We start from the raw sequence: 18,935 nt of genomic DNA, 5'->3' as shown, positions 1-18,935 counted from the left end.
TTGGCTATTGTAATACTACAAACATTCACATGTAAGTTCTTGTGTGAACATACGTTTTGCATTCTTTCTCATACTATCTATACATAATATGTATAATATGTAATATGTGGCACGAAATTGTTGGGTCATGTAATAACTCTGTGGTCCTTTATCAGGGAATGTTTTCTGAACTGTTACACCATTTTGCATTCCCACCAGGAGATTTTTATGTAAGCTTTTTAACAAACTTGACACAACCAACGTTTTTTTTATCTTTCTCTCTGTTCTTTGCCTCGCAAGGAGCGAGCAAGAGCCGTTATATTAAAGAAGATGGAGTGCAGGTCAGACTAGGTGCTCTGGTGACTGGAAGGGGCAACCCCAGCAAGCTCTGCGCGACCAACGGCCCAGAGATGCGCGCATGCGCGCGAGGACATCGCTGGCTCCTGGGCTCCAGGTGGCGCGTGACAGGAGAGGTTCGGTGGGTGGAAGGGTGTCACACCCCGCTGGGCTGGGGTCCACAGGCACAGTCCACAGTGCCTCTGTGGGTGGAAGAGGTCCTGGAGCTCAGGATGTGAGGCCGGACTTGCTTCCATCCACTTTGATTGTGAGGTGTTTTCGTGCTGACTCCGTCAGGAGAGGAGACCCGACCTGCGCCTGTTTCTGGTGAACCAGCACTTGGGTTCTTTAGGCTGTGGGGAGACCTGTCACATTTTGTCCCTGTTGGCTTATTTAATGCTTTCCCAAAGGGTTCCTGTCTTTTCCTCCACTGTCCGCTTCCTTGATAATGCCAGTACTCCAGGACCTCCGCTTTACACCAGTGATACCCAGAGCGTTATCTCTGGTCTTTTTAAAATTACTGAAGGCCAAGCCCTAGTTTACGTCGCCTTAATTCTTCTGTCTGTCTGGACGTCCTCAGAACCGATCAAAGTCAGCATATCTGAAATGAATTTCACCTTGTCATTTCCCTACCCTTCCCCAGACTTTGGTATTTTTTTAGAGCAGCAGCATCCACCCACACCAGTAGACCGGCGTGAAATTTTTAAAAGTCTAGAATCCATCCCCTCCATTCTCTTTCATTCCTAATGCCCTAGGTTGGGCTACGTATCTCCAAAGACTAGAAACTGATCATAGAATTCCTCTATTCCAACCCCTCTTTCCACTCTGGCAGCAGGCACTGATGTCCAAAATAAAAATCTGACCATATTACTCCCCTGTAAAAAACTTTGATGATTTCCCTTTGTCTATATAATCATTATGGACTTCCAAATTTTTCAACCCTGTTGAACTTCACTGAAACATTTCATTATTAGCAGTCTCCCATCATTCGGCCTCCAAATTATGGTCTGATGAAACACATGGAACGTTCTGAACACAACACACGCTTTGAGATCGTTTTATTTAGATTAGGGGCACTGAGAAACTCTGAAGTTCCCCGCCTCCCTGCCGGCGCCCCCCCTCGCCCTCCATGTACTAGCCAAAAGGACAGTCTCGCTTTGGAAAATGAGCTGAACAAGTAGCAGGGGTGTGGATTCAATAGTGTAGGCGTGAAAATTGGGAGAAGGGAGATTACCTCTATCCTTGAAAAACTTTTTCTTCTCTTCACCTCTCCTCCAGTTACTGAAATCTCACTTAACTCTCCGCCAGTTACTGAAATGTCACCTTTAAATGTCTATGACTCAACGATATTAAATCAAAATGTCCTAAAACAATAGAAAATATTATTACCCCTACACGAGGAAGACCCCAAGTTTAGTGAACTCTTTCATATACAGTTCCTTCTGTGCTCTCTAGTACATTAATATTTCTCTTATAGCACATAAATTGTACAGAATTTTAACTTTTTTACATGTCTGCTTTCCCTCACTGTACTCTTGGAAAAATAGGGAACTTATTTTACTGATCTTTGTATCCCCAGTGGCTAGGACAGGATGATATCCATTAAATAGTAAATGCCCAATAAATATTTGATAATGAATAAATGTGATAGTCATTATTTTTTACTTCTCTAAATTGGCACCTCATTGAAGGCAGAATTCAATCTTAATCATCTTATCCCTAGCACCTGAACGAATATTTGGCATATATTGTTTCCAATTTTTGTTTGCTATCTATCTTTAAATTAATTTTATGTATTCCACTCTCAATGCTATGGTTTAATGTTTTATGTTGGTCACTGAAAAAAAATGTAAAGCCAGAAGAGGCCTTATCATCTAATACAACCCCTTAATTTCCTACAGGTGAAGATACTTAGCCAAGAGAGGTCAAGTGATTTCCCTACAGCAACTAGAAAACTCTGGATTTAGAACCAGGTTTTCAGATCCCTTAGGCTAGGACCTCATTATCTAATATTTTTTTCAACAAATGTATTTTGGTATACTTACTCTGTAAAGAGACATTTGAGGATCCTGTTCTTAAATTTGCAATCTTGTGAAGAATTTCATAACCTAGTCTTGAATAAAATATCATTTGGCAAAAGAAGCCGAAGTGTGGTTTCCCTTTGGGTAGGATTTTTCTGCACTGCTCAGCTTGTGGGATCTCAGTTCCCTGACCAGGGATTAAACCTGCGTCAAGGCAGTGAAAGCTCAGAATCCGAACCACTAGGCTGCTACGGAACTCCTAGGAATTTTTTTAAGTGGAAAATTTTACCTCATTTTATTTCACTCTCAGTTTTACCTTTAATAGTGTAAACAGTTTTATTTTATATCCTTAAATGTAAATTTTATTTTATTTCTAGGTGTTCTTATATTTTCTATGAGTATCAGTCTCTGTAGTCTTCACTAGCACTTGTGATTTAAGCAGTTAGTAAAAGAGAAGAATCATTAACTAGAAGAAAATGTCAAATCTAAAAATGAAAGAGGCAGCCCTTATCTATCTTGACAGAAGTGGAGGCCTCCAGAAGTTCATAGATGATTGCAAATACTACAATGGTATGTTTAGCAAAGGTGACTTTATTTTAGAAACTTTAAAATAAAGTCCTACATATAACTAACTTCATTTTAAAATTTGTGTATTTTTACAGATTCAAAACAAAGTTATGCTGTCTATCGATTCAATGTTTTAATAAATCCCTCTGATATTGTTGAATTGGATGCTGAACTTGGAAATCACATTTTACACCAGCCTTTAAAAGCTGCTCAAGTTTTTCAATCAGTAAGTTAAAGAAAGAAATAATTTTATGCCACATGGAATCTTCCATAACTTCTTTGGTTTTCTTGTTTGAAATCACAGGTCTGTTATATTGCTGTTAAGACTCTCTCACTAATTGGACAGTTGCAGACTGAAACTCAAGTAAGTTTTAGTTAAATTTAACAAAAAAAATTAAGGTATAGTACTTTCAGGATAACTTGTAAATAAATATTTTTATATTAAAATATATTTTTTATTAAAACATTTTTTCAAAGTTCAGTGGACTACATACACATCTTTACTTCCTGCATTCATTTATAACATCACTTATATTAAACATTTTAATAATAAAACATTTCAAACATACCCTAAAATAAAGAGAATAATACAATGAACCTCCATATTATCTATTGCTCAGATTTAATAGTTTGCAATATTTTGCCATACCTGCATCATCAGTTTTTTTCTGAAATATTTTAAGGCAAATCTTTAAAATACATTTGATATTTCACCCCTACATACTTTGGTATGTATCAACCTCTAAAAATTGTGAACATTTTTCTTTTATAACCACAATGACAGTATTACCCCTTACAAAAAACAGTAATTTCTTAGTATCGTCTAATATCCTGTCCAGCCCAAATTTAAATTTGCCCAATTGGGATTCTCAAGAATCTCTCACAGCTGATTTGTTCAAGTCAAGATCAAAACAAGATGTACACATTATAACTGGTGCTTATATCTCACTATGTCTTTTTTGATCTGGAGGCATTTCCTTCCCTTCCCTTTTTATGCCATTGAATTTTTGAAGAAGAAATGGCAACCCACTCCAGTGTTCTTGCCTGGAGAATCCTAGGGACGGTGGAGCCTGGTGGGCTGCCGTCTATGGGGTCGCACAGAGTCGGACAGGACTGAAGCGACTTAGCAGCAGCAGCAGCAGTTAGTTGTCCTGTAAAATGTCTTATAATCTGGGCTTGTCTGATTATGTTAATGTGGTATTTACCTTATTCCCTAGACCCCATATTTCTGAAAAATAGCAGTTGCTTCTAAATATTATACTTGCTTAGATTCAAATTCAACTCATTTCGACAAGAATATATTATAGTGTCACATGTTCATACTGCCTTACATTAGACGTGCCCTCTCTGTGGTCCCACTTTTAGCAATGCCACAATTGATCGGTGGGTGCAGATGATGTCAGTCAGACCCCTCCAAATCACAGTCTACCATCAGCTTTCACCTCAGTTTTTGCAGTCATTGATAATCATTGCCTGTATGTGTGTTAGCCGTGTCCGACTCTTTGTGACCCCATGCCTGCCAGGCTCCTCTGTCCATGGGATTCTCTAGGCAAGAAGACTGGAGCCAGTTGCCATTTCCTTCTCGAGGGGATCTTCCTGACTGAGGGATCGAACCCAGATCTCCTGAATCATTGCCTAGATTCCGTTATTTCATTAGGAGTTGCAAAATTGTGATTTTCCAGATTTTAGAAAACTTTCAATGTTTATTAGCTAAAATTATCCTGCAAGAGAAGTTTTTCTCTCATCAACTGTTTAATTACCTTGCAATACAATTTGTACAGGAAAAGCATAAGAAATGTTTGATTCTTTCCATTTATAAATTCTTGGAGTGATAAGTTGAAATATAGCAGCTTCCAATGATGAACAATATTTTTTGTTTGTTTTTCCATTTTTAAATTATGAGGAGCTATCAATACATGCATTTTTAAATATATCTGATATGTTTCAGTGAATCTTTGTCATTTTTTTTGATGTTTATATTCTCTAACTTTGGTCACTGGGGGCTTCTTTTTTTTTTTTTCACTGGGGGCTTCTTAAAGTTTGTTCTTATTTCCTTTTGATACATTTCATTAGTGTCTTTTCTGCCCCCGACCTGAAACTAGCCATTTTTCCTAAGGAGCTCTGGTTCCTTTCAGTGAGAAATTATATTTAGATATCTGGGCATGAGAAGTATTTATTGCTATGAGGTTGTCATTGTTTTATAAATAAGTTTTTCAGGGAATGGTGAGGAAATGTGTATATATATATATATTTTTTTTTTTTAACTTTTCCCTGATTTTATTTTATTTTTAAAATTTTAATTGCAAGATAATTTCTTTACAGAATTTTGTTATTTTCTACGGAAATATATGTTTTTAAAGAAAGATAATAGTTCATAATACTTTTAATTAAAAGATTATAAGGATTTTGCATTTTAATTTTACATTTAAATATCTTTTCTCTTAATGCTCAAAAGATTGGTTCCTAATACTAACAAATCATTTATTTGACTTATTCTACAAATATATTTACTATATTGTAATGCAAGTCCAATTGGATCTGCGCTTTTTATTAATACTATTTTTTATGTTCTTATTAGATTAATATAGTGCTGAAGTTAACACATTTACCTCCTCTGCCAAGTTATTATCTTGATCTTTGTGAGTTTCCACGTGATTATACATCTCAAAGATTTTATACAATGCAAGGAATTGTGATTGCAATGACAACTGTAACCAAGTATACACAAGGTGCAAGATTTCTTTGTTCAGATGAAGCATGCCCTCTTTCAAAAGGTAAATATTAAAATGTAAAATCAAAATAATTTATTGTTTAATCTTAAATCATGTTTATAATTAGTTACGAAACATTCATAGCATAAAAAGGATGGGATAAAATTTGGTGTCTCCTAGGCTTCCCTGGTGGCTCAGATGGTAAAGAGTCTGTCTGCAGTGTGGGAGACCAGGGTTCAATCCCTGGGTCGGGAAGTTCCCCTGGAGAAGGAAATGGCAACTCACTCTAGTATTCTTGCTTGGAAAATCCCATGGATGGAGGAGCTTGACAGGCTACAGTCCATAGGGTAGCAAAGAGTCGGACTCCACTGAGCAACTTGACTTTCACTTTCAATGCTTACAAGGGCTTCCCTCATAACTCAACTGGTAAAGAATCTGCCCGCAATGCGGGAGACCTGAGTTCGATCCCTGGGTTGGGATGATCCCCTGGAGAAGGGAAAGGCTACCCACTCCAGTATTCTGGCTTGAAGAATTCCATGGAATACACAGTCCATGGGGTTGCAAAGAGTTGCACCCTGACTGAGTGACTTTCACAATGTTTACAATTCTACTTTGTATAACCTTGAAATTCATTCTTTCTTCCCCACCTCTCCCCTATAATTTAATAGGTGTACTTGTGTTGCTGATGTACTTGTTCTCTCACACAATTTCATGACTGTTCATGGTGTTCCCTCTCCACGTAATGTCTTCTCTCAACTCTTTGACTTAACTCCATTCAGTCTTTCTCCAGGACAACTTTTCCGTTCATCCCCACCTCTCATTGGGTTGGTTGCCCCTCCTGTCTTCTCTCTGAACACTTTGTATTGAAATTGTCTGTTTTTGGTCACCACCTATTGAAATTGTGTATTTAAATATCCATAAAACCAGTGCCTTAGCACAGTGCCTGGCAAAAAATAGCCATTGAACTGCTGTGAACTCACATCCAAACCCAATTTAATTATATGTTGAATTAGATTCATTTTAAAGGATTGAAAATGGCAATCCACTCCAGTACTCTGGCCTGGAGAATCCCATGGAGGGAGGAGCCTGGTAGGCTACAGTCCATGGGGTTGCAAAGAGTCAGACACGACTGAGCGACTTCACGACTCGACAAAAGGATTGAAAATAGAAAGCTGAATCTGAAGGCAAATTTAGCTTAACTGTTTTCTTTCAGGATTTCAGTATATAAGAGTGCATGTACCTGGTGCTACAGAATCTGCAACAGTAAGAAATGACTTTTTGTGTAATCTATGTTCATCTTCACTTCAAGAAGACAGAAAATTTAGAGTACTTGGTGGTAAAATGCATTTCTGTTTTATAATTATAATTTTTAAAATAATGTCTGATATTTTAATGTAGAAATTAAATTGAATATATATCCTAATAACTAATTCTTTTTTGCTTTTTGCATTCAGATAAACAGATAGTTGAAATAATTACTGCAGAGTCACTTCATGCTTTTCAAGGATATTGTAACAACCAGCCATTTAGGTTTCAATCTCTTACAGTCTTCCTCAGAGGTAAGACCTGTTTGCACTAAAATGTACTTGACTTTATGCTTGCTATACATGGTATAAACATGGTATTTATACATGGTACTTGTATAGCTTGATAATCATAGGTCTTCTCTTTCTTAAATATTTTAGAATCATAAACAGCTAATGTACCAATTATTTATTCAGTCACACAACATTCACTTAAAAAGATATTAGCACATGCTGTGAACCACTATGTTAAATCTCAGGGTGACAGTTATTTACAGTAATAATCTCCCATTATTGTGTGTGTATGTCTTATGTAAGTATTGGAGTTAATGTTTTAAAATATAATGTTCATGAGGGTAGGACGTGAATTTTTACTGCACGTAGTAAAAATTTAGTAAGTAAATTCATTCAATAAATGAATGAACTCCATGGGTTAAGACCTGTGAGTAGACAGATTCTACAATAAAGGAGGAAATCATTATCAGTATCAATCACCCAGGGAAGAGTGAGTCTTCATTAAGAAGCCAGAATTGTGAAAATGAGGATGGGTTCAGCCACTTTTCTTGGGCTAAAAATTGGAAGAATTAAACTGTTTTTAAAGAGAGATTTTGGATGCAAACATGTGTAAGGAACTCAAGAGTTTGGAAAGTAGAGACTCAAACAAGAATTCTTTTCACCATGGCTTGACAAGGACAAGGCAGGCATGTAAGCCCAGATGACTATAATTTTTAATACCAAGTATTGTGTGCCAGACACTTTTACATATATTAACTCATTTAATCAAAGCAACTCTCAACTCTTTCAATTGTTGTCTCCATTTACAGTGTGGAAATGGATGCACAGAGAAGTTAAATAACTTTTCCAAGGTTACACAGCTAGCACATGACATAACCATGATTCAAACTCAGGCATTCTAGCTGCAAAGTCTATTATTTTAACTACTTAATTCTACTGAATACAAACCATACATTACAATATAGAAATATAAGTGACTATCCAACATATATTTTAGTAGAAAACCCTTTCTTCAAATAAACTTTTAATAGAACCCAAATGAATTTTTTTAAATTAAATTAATAAAAGGAGGCCTTTGGGGATTATCAGAAGAGATACCCAGACTTCCCAGTCTCATAGCCTTTCTCTTGATCCTTTTTTGACCTCAGGATACATTCACCAAACTCTAAGAGTCCAGGGAACAGCTGAAAAATGATTTATTTAATTTTCCTCAGGGGTTTGGGGGGGTAGGGGAAGAGGGAGTGTTGGTTTGTTTATTTGGTTTGGGGTTTTTATTTTCTGAAGTCTTGGGCCTGATTCTTCCCAGGGTTTACCAATATACTCTTTGGAGCTAGAGAGAGAGAGAGAAAGAACAGAGAGGGAGAAACAGGGATCACTGTTTACTCACAGAGGGAGGTTAATCCTTGCTCATGCTTGTAAGCCTTTCTTTCACAGCTTTACAACCATCCAAATTCTAACTGTGTAATGGAGGATCAAGACTTTTTAGTTTTTCAGAATAAATTTTGAACTTGTGCAAAGGCTTTGCTCAATCCGTAAAGGTGAGAGGAACCTAGTAAAGTGTCTTGTGGGTAGACTTTAGACAGGAGCAGACCCAGACAGGAATTTCAACTCGGCTACTTAACTACTTGGGCTTCCCTGGTAGCTCAGACGGTAAGAATCCATGTGCAATGCGGGAGACCTGGGTTCAATCCCTGGGTTGGGAAGATCCCCTGGAGGAGGGCATGGCAACCCACTCCAGTATTCTTGCTTGGAATCCCCGTGGACAAAGGAGCCTGGCAGGCTACAGTCCATGGGGTCACAAAGAGTCAGACATGACTGAATGACTAAGCACTTAACTACTTTAGCCTTGTATAAGCCACTTAACCTCTTGGTTTCTTTCTATATAAAATGGGGATAACAATATTTGTCTTAAAGTTTATAATTACATAGTGTGTTTAAAAGTACCTTGCCTATATTATAGACAGTACATAATACTTTTAAAAATAATTTTCTTCCCAAATAAAATTATTACTTATAAAGTCTTTTATTAACATTTTTGTTATTTAATGGAAACATGTTTCATTTAAACAGAGTTTAGGAGACTGTTTAGTTGCTATGCTACATACTTCTTGAAGTTAATTCATCACTGGCTCAAAATGATGTATCAAAATTTATCAGCAGTAAAAGTACCTCAATTTATATTATTCATGTCACTCAGTATGCATGTTATACTAAACAAAAGTAAATATTTAACAGCTAACTGAACTATTAAATTGTTACTGGTTTTAGATCTTTGAACCATATCATCAGTAAAAGTTTCATTCAGTAAACACATATTTTCTTTTGTCTTTAATAATTTTAGATGAATCAGTGAATAAAATGAATATAGGAAATGAGTATAAGGTTATTGGAATTCCAACCTGTGTAAAAACATCACAAACTGCTGTCTGTGTAGAAGCAAATAGTATCACTTTTTGCATTCCAAAAGGTAAGGAAAATGTTAATATCATTTTAACAATACTTGCAAGTTTAAATCCATTCGTTCAGGAGACAAGTATTGGCTGCCTGTGTGCTGGACACTCTTCAAAACACTAGGGATAGAGTTGTGATCAGGCAGTCAAGATTCCCACCCTTAAATCATATGGTAGATAGTGAATAAATCTAAACTAATTAATAAGACAATTTCAGATAATAAATGCTATGAAGGAAATAAAGCAGGATAATGTGGAAACTTGCCCCTAGGAATGATTCTTTTCTTTTGGCTAAACTCTATTTAGATTTTTTAAAAAGTAATTACCAATGAGAAGAATGTTTTAAGATGCCAGGAGTTAAAGAGTAGTCTAAAAGTTTTTCTTACCTTTGTTTTCTAGCTAAGGCAATGCTAAGTAACTTGTGGTTGAGAAAAAGAGCTGGATGAAATAGCATCCTCTTCCTCATCTGAGTTTTTAGCCAATCGAGAAATAAGAGGCAAAGGTAGCTGGGTGCCAAAATATCTGCTTTATTACTGATAATTTTCTTCCAACTTAATTAAGCACTAAGTAAACAAAAGTGAAGAGCAGATCTACTCTTAATTTGGCAAACAAATATCTAAATGTAAGACAGGCTAGTTAAATCTTGAATAATAGATTTTTTTTTTTTTGAATCACTAGATAGCTTTTGAACTGTGGTATTGGAGAAGACTCTTGAGAGTCCCTTGGACTGCAAGGAGATCCAACCAGTCTATACTAAAGGAAATCATTCCTGAATATTCATTGGAAGGACCAATGGTGAAGCTGAAACTCCAATACTTTGGCCACCTGATGCGAAGAGTTTACTCATTTGAAAAGACCCTGATGCTGGGAGGGATTGAGGGCAGGAGGAGAAGGGGAAGACAGGATGAGATGGCTGGATGGCATCACCGACTCAATGGACATGAGTTTGAGTAAACTCTGGGAGTTAGCGATAGACAGAGAGGCCTGGCATGCTGCAGTCCATGAGGTCACAAAGAGTTGGACACAACTGAGTGACTGAACTGAACTGAACTGAGATAGCTATCTAGAATAACAGAGGCCCATATTGAATTTAGGGCTTCCCTGATGGCTTAAATGGTAAAGAATCTGCCTGCAATGTGGGAGACCTGGGTTCGATCCCTCGGTGAGGAAGATCCCCTGGAAAAAGGAATGGCTACTCACTCCAGTATTCTTGCCTGGAGAATTCCATGGACAGAGGAGCCTGGAGGGCTATGTAGTCTATGGGGTCACAAAGAGTTGCTCACTACTGAGCAACTAGCACTTTCACTTTCTTTCAAGTTGAATTTAAATACAATGAATTCAAGACACCTCTGCTTATTTTGAAGAGAAAAACTTATTAAAAGAATAAAAATATTGAAGAAAGAAAGCATTAATGAACAATAGACATTTTAAAGATCCTTTCAGTATTTTCTGCTATGAAATGTTTTAAAATTTACTGATTTGGTAGCAGAACATGACTTATATGTAGGTGAAGTGTGCTTTCTCCTGCTAAACTCTAGAATTAGGCAGATTTAACCACCTAAATGTGACAAGACCTACCCTAGGTAGGCCTCCCTTAGTCCATGGACATGGCTGAATAGAAGAAATCATTGCTCCGTGAAGACAGCCCAAGAGGAAAGAGAAAGGGACTGAGTAATATGTGCACAGCTCTTCCCAAACTGACCCATTGGATTAAATTGCTCATCCCTTTCAGGAGTTGGACAAAATAAGGGAGTGGAGAAGATCTAGAATGTTATAGTCTATGTTAAAGTAGTAGGGTATAAATCTTCCCTTTTAACAGAAGCATTCAAATATATCCCATTCTGCTTTTTCAGTTCAGTTCAGTTCAGTCACTCAGTTGTGTCTGGCTCTTTGCGACCCCATGGACTACAGTACACCAGGGTTCCTTGTCCACCACCAACTCCTGGAGCTTACTCAGACTCATGTCCATCGAGTCGGTGATGCCATCCAACCATCTCATCCTGTGTCATCCCTTTCTCCTTCTGCCTTCAATCTTTTCTAGCATGAGGGTCTTTTCAAATGAGTCAGTTCTTCGCATCAGGTGGCCAAAGTGTTGGAGTTTCAGCTTCAGCATCAGTCCTTCCAAAGAATATTCAGGACTGATTTTAGCCCTCGCTAAAGCAGAATATTCAGTTCTGCTTTTTAGCCCTCACTAAATGTGATACTGTTTCAAACACAGAAATATAAAGGAAACACTGTGATACAGGAGCCTCATGATCTGACTTTGCTCACATAGGTCTTAAAAGAAAAAATTAGAAATTTACTTGCAACCCACAGGCAATCTATGTGGGCACACAGGGTGTGCGTCCTTTTATTATGTTCCTTGGGTAGAAATGATAGACCAGAGTGACCTCCAATCATAATTTATTATCATTGTAATAATTTTAATGTGGCACATCTAGTCTGTATGTCATTTGCTTGTTTTAAAGCCCTTTTTAATATGTGTATTAATATTTACTTTCAGTTCCTTCAGGAATTAGTGACAATTTCAGGTGTCTCCTCTCTCTGACCTCCAGCTCATGCTGGAAGTTTACAGCCATACTTGCCAACATCTTTGCATCACAGATTGTTCCTCCTGGGACTTACAATTTGCTCAAGCTCTGTTTGCTAATGAGTCTAGTACAGACAAGTGACCGTAACAAGGAACTGGAAAATTTCTTGGATATTTTAATTGTAACAAGTGATACTCTACTCATAGACAGGTAAAATATATGCCATTACAAATTGATCACAGCTTTGCATAAATCTTTTCCATAAAGATTATTATAAGACAGATATTTAGAATTTATCTGATATAAATTGTTCCCCACTAGCAAGTACTCTTTTTAAAAAGTTTACTTAAATGTTCAAAAAGCTAGGAATGAATTTCATATATTAATATAGTATGTGCAATTATAAGGCAAAAACAAATTTATAGAATGAAATTTAAATTAGAAAAATAAAAGTCCAATTAGCTCTAACTTAATTGGACAGGTGATGTTTTGCTAACATTAAAATTAAATCATAACATAAATATAGTGCTAACTGCCACGGATTGCACCAATTTAATCTTCCACTAATGAGCATGAGAATATTTGTTTAACAGTTTCACCAATACTGGGTATTATTAGACTTTTAAATTTGGCCCTCTGATGGGTGGAAACTGGTATTTTATTTTAATTTTCATTTCTTTAACTAGAAGTAAGCTTTAGCATCATTTAGAATTTATTAAACACTTTTTATTATTTTTCTATGGACACTGTAACCATTGTCCATTTTTAAATTAATCTGCTTATTTCTTGTTGATTTGTGATACCTCTGCAAATTAAAGCCCTTGTCTCTCTTTCTGTTTGTCATTAACCTTTTCCTGTAGTATTTGGGGCTGTATGAGAGATTTGGTGTTTTGTTATTTAGGTAAGAGTTACATAAAGTGAAGTAATAAGATCTTAAGTATGCAATTTGATGAATCTTGACAGATAACGTGCATTCCTATAGCCATCACCTCAATAAGACATGAAACATTTCCATTTTCCATCACTTTGGAAAGTTCCTTTATTCTCTTAGTTAATTCCTATTTCCACAGGTGATTTCTGTCGCCATAAGTTAATTTTCCTGTTCTTGAATTTTGTATAAATAGAATCACACAATGCATCCTCTTTAGGATCTAATCTCTTTTGCTCAGCATGTTTTTGAGATTGGTCCTGTTGTGTGTGTGTCAGAGTTCACTTGTTTTTATTGATGAGTCGTGTTCCATTATATAAATGTCCCAGAATTTGTTTCTCCATTTCCCTAGTGATGGACATTTGGGTTTTGCATGTTTTGACTATATAAATAAAGCTGCAATAAACATCTCTTGTACAAGTCTTTTTGTAGATTTGTGTTTTCATTATCTTGAATAAATATCTAGGAGTGGAATTGCTGTGTCATAAGATAGGTGTATGTAACTTTATAAGAAACTGCCAAACAGTTTTTCAAAGTGGTTGTGCAATTTTACATTCCAGCCAATGAGGTAAGGTTCCAGATGTTTCTCTCCTCACCAACATCCTGTATTGTCAGTCTTTCTCAATTTAGCCATACTAGTGTGTGTGAAATGGTATCTCATTACATTTCTAAGTTGCATTTCCCTGATGACTACTGATCTGAAATCTTCTTCATGTACTTATTTGCTACTCATGTTATGAAGTGTCAAGTTGTTTGCTGACTTTTAAATGGAGTTCTGAATGCACATCGATTGTCACATGTATCACGAAATTTTTCTTCCAGGTACAAAAATAGTTTGTATTTTTTTTCTTAATGATATATTTGATGAGCAGACCTTTTAGTTTTGATTATTATTTTCTTTTATGTTTAGTGTTTTCTGGTTTCTGTTTAATAAGTCTCTGCCTACCAAGGTCATGAAGATATTCTTCTGTGTTTTCTTCTAGGAGCATATAGGTTTAACTTTTACAATAGGTCTGTTATCTATTCCAAGTCAGTTTCTGTATATACCTTGTATATATGCAAGGTAGGAGTCAAGATTAATGTTTTTCCTATGCATTTATCAAACTTTTCCATACTATTTGTTGAAAAGACTTTCCTTTCCCCATTGAATTGCTGTGGTACCAGTATTGAAAATCTGTTAAACTGGTTATATGGTTATAAATTTAGGTACACAGATTAACTGGGTATACATCTATTTGAACTTTCTTTTGTGCTATTTTGACTTGTTTGTCTATGATGATGCCTCACATTCTTGATTGTTGAAGCTCTATATTAAGGTCTGAATCAGGTAGTGCAACTTTATTCTTCATTTTTAAGATTTGTTTTCACTATTTTAGGTGCTTTGCATTTTCTTAAAATGTTTAGAATCCATATGTTATTACCAACCTCCGTCACACCAAAAAAGCCTTTAAGAATTTTGATTGGAACTGCTTTTAACTTATAAATCAATTTTGGGGAGAATTTACATCTTAACAATGTTCATTCTTCCAATCCATGAATATGGTATATATCTCCTTTTATTTAAATCTTAATTTCTTTCAGTAAATTGCAAAGGTCATGTACGTAATTTGTTGATTACTAAGTATTTGGTATTTTTGATGCTGTTAAGCTGGAGACCCAGTTTCCCCCTCAGTCTATCCCATCAGGAAGCTTCCATAAGCCTCTTTTCCTTCTCTATCAGAGGCAGACAGACTGAAAACCACAATCACAGAAAACTAACCAATCTAATCACATGGACCACAGCCTTGTCTAACTCAATGAAACTATAAGCCATGCCGTGTAGGGCCACCCAAGACAGACGGGTCATGGTGGAGAGTTCTGACAAAATGTGGTCCAATGGAGAAGGGAATGGCAAGCCACTTCAGTATTCTTGCCTTGAGAACCCCATGAATAGTACAAAAAGGCAAAAAGATAGGACACTGAAACATCAACTCCCCAGGTTGGTAGGTGCCCAGTATGCTACTGGAGATAAGTGGATAAATAACTCCAGAAAGAATGAAGAGACAGAGAAAGGAAAAACAACATCCATTTGTGGATGTGACTGGTGATGGAACCAAGGTCCGTTGCTATAAAGAGCAATATTGCATAGGAACCTGGAATGTTAGGTCCATGAGTCAAGGCAAATTGGAAGTGGTCAAACAGGAGATGGCAAGAGTGAACATCGACATTTTAGGAATTGGCAAACTAAAATGGACTGGAATGGGTGAATTTAACTCAGATGACCATTATATCTACTACTGTGAGCAAGAATCCCTTAGAAGAAATGGAGTAGCCATCATAGTCAACAAAAGAGTCCAAAATGCCGTACTTGGATGCAATATCAAAAACGACAGAATGATCTCTGTTTGTTTCAGAGGCAAACCATTCAATATCACAGTAATCCAAGTCTATGCCTCAACCAGTAATGCTGAAGAAGCTGAAGTTGAACGGTCCTATGAAGACTTTCAAGACCTTTTAGAACTAACACCCAAAATAGATGTCCTTTTCGTTATAGGGGACTGGAATACAAAAGTAGGAAGTCAAGAAACACCTGGACATTTTGAAGAGACTGGGGAGTGGGGGGCTTCTCTGGTTAAGGGCCCCTGAACCAGGGAGCGGCGGAGTTTGAGAAGCCAGCAGCTCGGGGCTCGTGAGCTAAAGTTGGGGGGAGGGGCGCCAAGCGTGTGGGGTGGGGAGGGTCCTGGTCTTTGGCTCCTCGACTCGGTCCTGTTTCGACAGCGAACATGTCTTGGCCTGTCAGAAATAGGAAGGTCGTTGATTATTCACAATTTCAGGAATCCGATGATGCTGATGAAGATTATGGAAGAGATTCAGGCCCTCCAGCTAAGAAAATTCGATCATCTCCCCGAGAAGCTAAAAATAAGAGGCGATCTGGAAAGAATTCACAGGAAGATAGTGAGGACTCGGAAGAAAAAGATGTAAAGACTAAGAAGGATGATTCTCATTCAGCAGAGGACAGTGAAGATGAAAAAGAAGATCATAAAAATGTGTGCCAGCAAGGGCAGGCAGCCTCTAAAGCAGCCTCTAAACAGAGGGAGATGCTCATGGAAGATGTGGGCAGTGAGGAGGAGCAAGAAGAGGAGGACGAGGCGCCATTCCAGGAGAAAGATTCCGGCAGTGATGAGGATTTCCTAGTAGAAGATGATGATGATAGTGACTCTGGCAGTTCAAAAAAGAAAAACAAAAAGATGGTTAAGAAGTCGAAGCCTGAGAGAAAAGAAAAGAAAATGCCGAAGTCCAGGCTAAAGGCCACAGTGACGCCAAGTCCTGTGAAAGGCAAGGGGAACGTGGGTCGCCCCACAGCTTCAAAGGCATCAAAGGAAAAGACTCCTTCTCCCAAAGAAGAAGATAAGGAACCAGAAAGCCCTCTGGAAAAGAAAATGTCTTCAAGCCCTCCACTTGAGAAATCTGGGGATGAAGGTTCTGAAGATGAAGCCCAGTCTGGGGAAGATTAAAAGTGATGATGGTCTGGGGAGGGATTTTATTTAAAAAAAAAGAGAGAGAAAAAAAGAAAAAGAGGGGAAAAAAAGAAAAGCTACTTAAGATAGAATATGGTTTTGGCTATGGCTTGACTCATGGGCTTTCAATACTTTTTTTCCCTTTTGTTGAAAACAACATTTTCTTCTTTTCTTCTTCTTTTTCTTCTTCTTTTTTTTTTTTAAAGAAAAGCATTGTATGTTTAATTTACCTTTTTTGTCTATTGGTCTCTTCGTCAAGACCTCCTCTTCCCCCTCCTCCCCCTTTCCCAATGAAAGCCATGTTAAATTAAAAAAAAAAAAAAAAAAAGAAACACCTGGAATAACATGCAAATTTGGCCTTGGAGTACAGAATGAAGCAGGGCAAAGGCTAATAGAGTTTTGCCAAGGGAACTCACTGGTCATAGCAAACACCCTCTTCCAACAATACAAGAGAAGACTCTACACATGGACATCACTTGATGGTCAACACTGAAATTAGATTGATTATATTCTTTGCAGCCAAAGATGGAGAAGACAGCAAAAACAAGACCAGGAGCTGACTGTGGCTCAGATTATGAGTCCTTATTGCCAAATTCAGACTTAAATTGATGAAAGTAGGGAAAACCACTAGACCATTCAGGTATGACCTAAATCAAATCCCAAACTATTATACAGTGGAAGTGAGAAATAGATTTAAGGGACTAGATCTAATAGAGTGCCTGATGAACTATGGATGGAAGTTTGTGACATTGTACAGGAGACAGGGAGGAAGACCAACCCAAGAAAAAGAAATGCAAAAAAGCAAAATGGCTCTCTGAGGAGGCCTTACAAATAGCTGTGAAAAGAGAAGCAAAAAGCAAAGGAGAAAAGGAAAGATATACCCATTTGAATGCAGAGTTCCAAAGAAGAGCAAAGAGAGATAAGAAAGTCTTCCTCAGTGATCATTGCAAAGAAATAGAGGAAAACAATAGAACGTGAAAGACTGAGATCTCTTCAAGAAAATCAGAGATACCAAGGGAACAATTCTTGCAAAGATGGGCTCAATAAAGGACAGAAATGGTATGGACCTAACAGAAGCAGAAGATATTAAGAAGAGGTGGCAAGAATACACAGAAGAATTGTATATAAAAGATCTTCATGACCCAGATAATCACAATGGTGTGAACACTCACCTAGAGCCAGACATCCTGGAATGTGAAGTCAAATGGGCCTTAGGAAGCATCACTATGAACAAAGCTAGTGGAGGTGATGGAATTCCAGTTGAGCTATTTTAAATCCTGAAAGATGATGCTGTGAAAGTGCTGCACTCTATATGCCAGCAAATTTGGAGAACTCAGCAGTGGCCACAGGACTGGAAAAAGTCAATTTTCATTCCAATCCCAAAGAAAGGCAATGCCAAAGAATGCTCAAACTACCGCACAATTGCACTCATCTCATGCTAGTAAAGTAATGCTCAAAATTCTCCAAGCCAGGCTTCAGCAATACGTGAAGCGTGAACTTCCAGATGTTCAAGCTGGTTTTAGAAAAGGCAGAGGAACTCTCTTGCTTTTTCGATGATCCATCGGATGTTGTCAATTTGCTCTCTGGTTCCTCTGCCTTTTCTAAAACCAGCTTGAACATCTGGAAGTTCACGCTTCACGTATTGCTGAAGCCTGGCTTGGAGAACATCCAATGGATCATGGAAAAAGCAAGAGAGTTCCAGAAAAACATCTATTTCTGCTTTATTGACTATGGCAAAGCCTTTGACTGTGTGGATCACAATAAACTGTGGAAAATTCTGAAAGAGATTGGAATACCAGACCACCTGACCTGCCTCTTGAGAAACCTGTATGCAGGTCAGGAAGCAACAGTTAGAACTGGACACGGAATAACAGACTGCTTCCAAATAGCAAAAGGAGTGCGTCAAGGCTGTATATTGTCACCCTGCTTCTTTAATTTATATGCAGAGTACATCATGAGAAATACTGGGCTGGATGAAGCACAAGCTGGAATCAAGATTGCCAGGAGAAATATCAGTAACCTCAGATATGCAGATGACACCACCCTTAATGGCAGAAAGTGAAGAAAAACTAAAGAGCCTCTTGATGAAAGTGAAAGAGGAGAGTGAAAAAGTTGGCTTAAAGCTCAACATTCAGAAAACGAAGATCATGGCATCCGGTCCCGTCACTTCATGGCAACTAGATGGAGAAACAGTGGAAACAGTGTCAGACTTTATTTTGGGGCTCCAAAATCACTGCAGATGGTGATTGCAGCCATGAAATTAAAAGACGCTTACTCCTTGGAAGGAAAGTTATGACCAACCTAGATAGCATATTAAAAAGCAGAGACATTACTTTGTCAACAAAGGTCCATCTTGTCAAGGCTATGGTTTTTCCAG

The 18,935-nt window shown here is 37.5% G+C and overlaps 1 protein-coding gene and 1 pseudogene across 8 annotated transcripts in view; both read left to right on the top strand.

The window, feature by feature from the left end:
* The first annotated feature begins 279 nt into the window (after positions 1–279).
* Positions 280–18,935, top strand: part of MCMDC2 (minichromosome maintenance domain containing 2) — a 41,333-nt gene continuing 22,677 nt past the window's right edge. Inside the window, exons 1-9 of one of the 7 annotated variants that reach the window (XM_086336721.1) lie at positions 280–433; positions 2,714–2,906; positions 2,999–3,129; positions 3,208–3,267; positions 5,482–5,677; positions 6,828–6,950; positions 7,069–7,173; positions 9,494–9,619; positions 12,106–13,481. In XM_086336721.1, coding sequence (XP_086192847.1) covers positions 2,813–2,906; positions 2,999–3,129; positions 3,208–3,267; positions 5,482–5,677; positions 6,828–6,950; positions 7,069–7,173; positions 9,494–9,619; positions 12,106–12,347 — 1,077 coding nt within the window. In that variant the 5' untranslated portion in view covers positions 280–433; positions 2,714–2,812 and the 3' untranslated portion in view covers positions 12,348–13,481. Of the gene's footprint in view, positions 643–2,713; positions 2,907–2,998; positions 3,130–3,207; positions 3,268–5,481; positions 5,678–6,827; positions 6,951–7,068; positions 7,174–9,493; positions 9,620–12,105; positions 13,482–18,935 lie in introns of those variants that run through there. The other 6 variants (XM_086336722.1, XM_086336716.1, XM_086336717.1 and 3 more) reach the window with 6 other exon arrangements.
* On the top strand, positions 13,449–17,414 carry LOC147359406 (nuclear ubiquitous casein and cyclin-dependent kinase substrate 1 pseudogene; annotated as a pseudogene). The gene has a single exon (XR_015140794.1). The product of XR_015140794.1 is annotated as a nuclear ubiquitous casein and cyclin-dependent kinase substrate 1 pseudogene (transcript).

This window comes from Bos grunniens, chromosome 14, assembly GCF_055505025.1.
Source record: "Bos grunniens cultivar Pamir isolate PY7600 chromosome 14, Bosgru_T2T1.0, whole genome shotgun sequence".
NCBI lineage: Eukaryota > Metazoa > Chordata > Mammalia > Artiodactyla > Bovidae > Bos > Bos grunniens.
The sequence above is the reverse complement of the archived record's forward strand: the minus strand, read 5'-3'. Positions and strand labels throughout refer to the sequence as shown.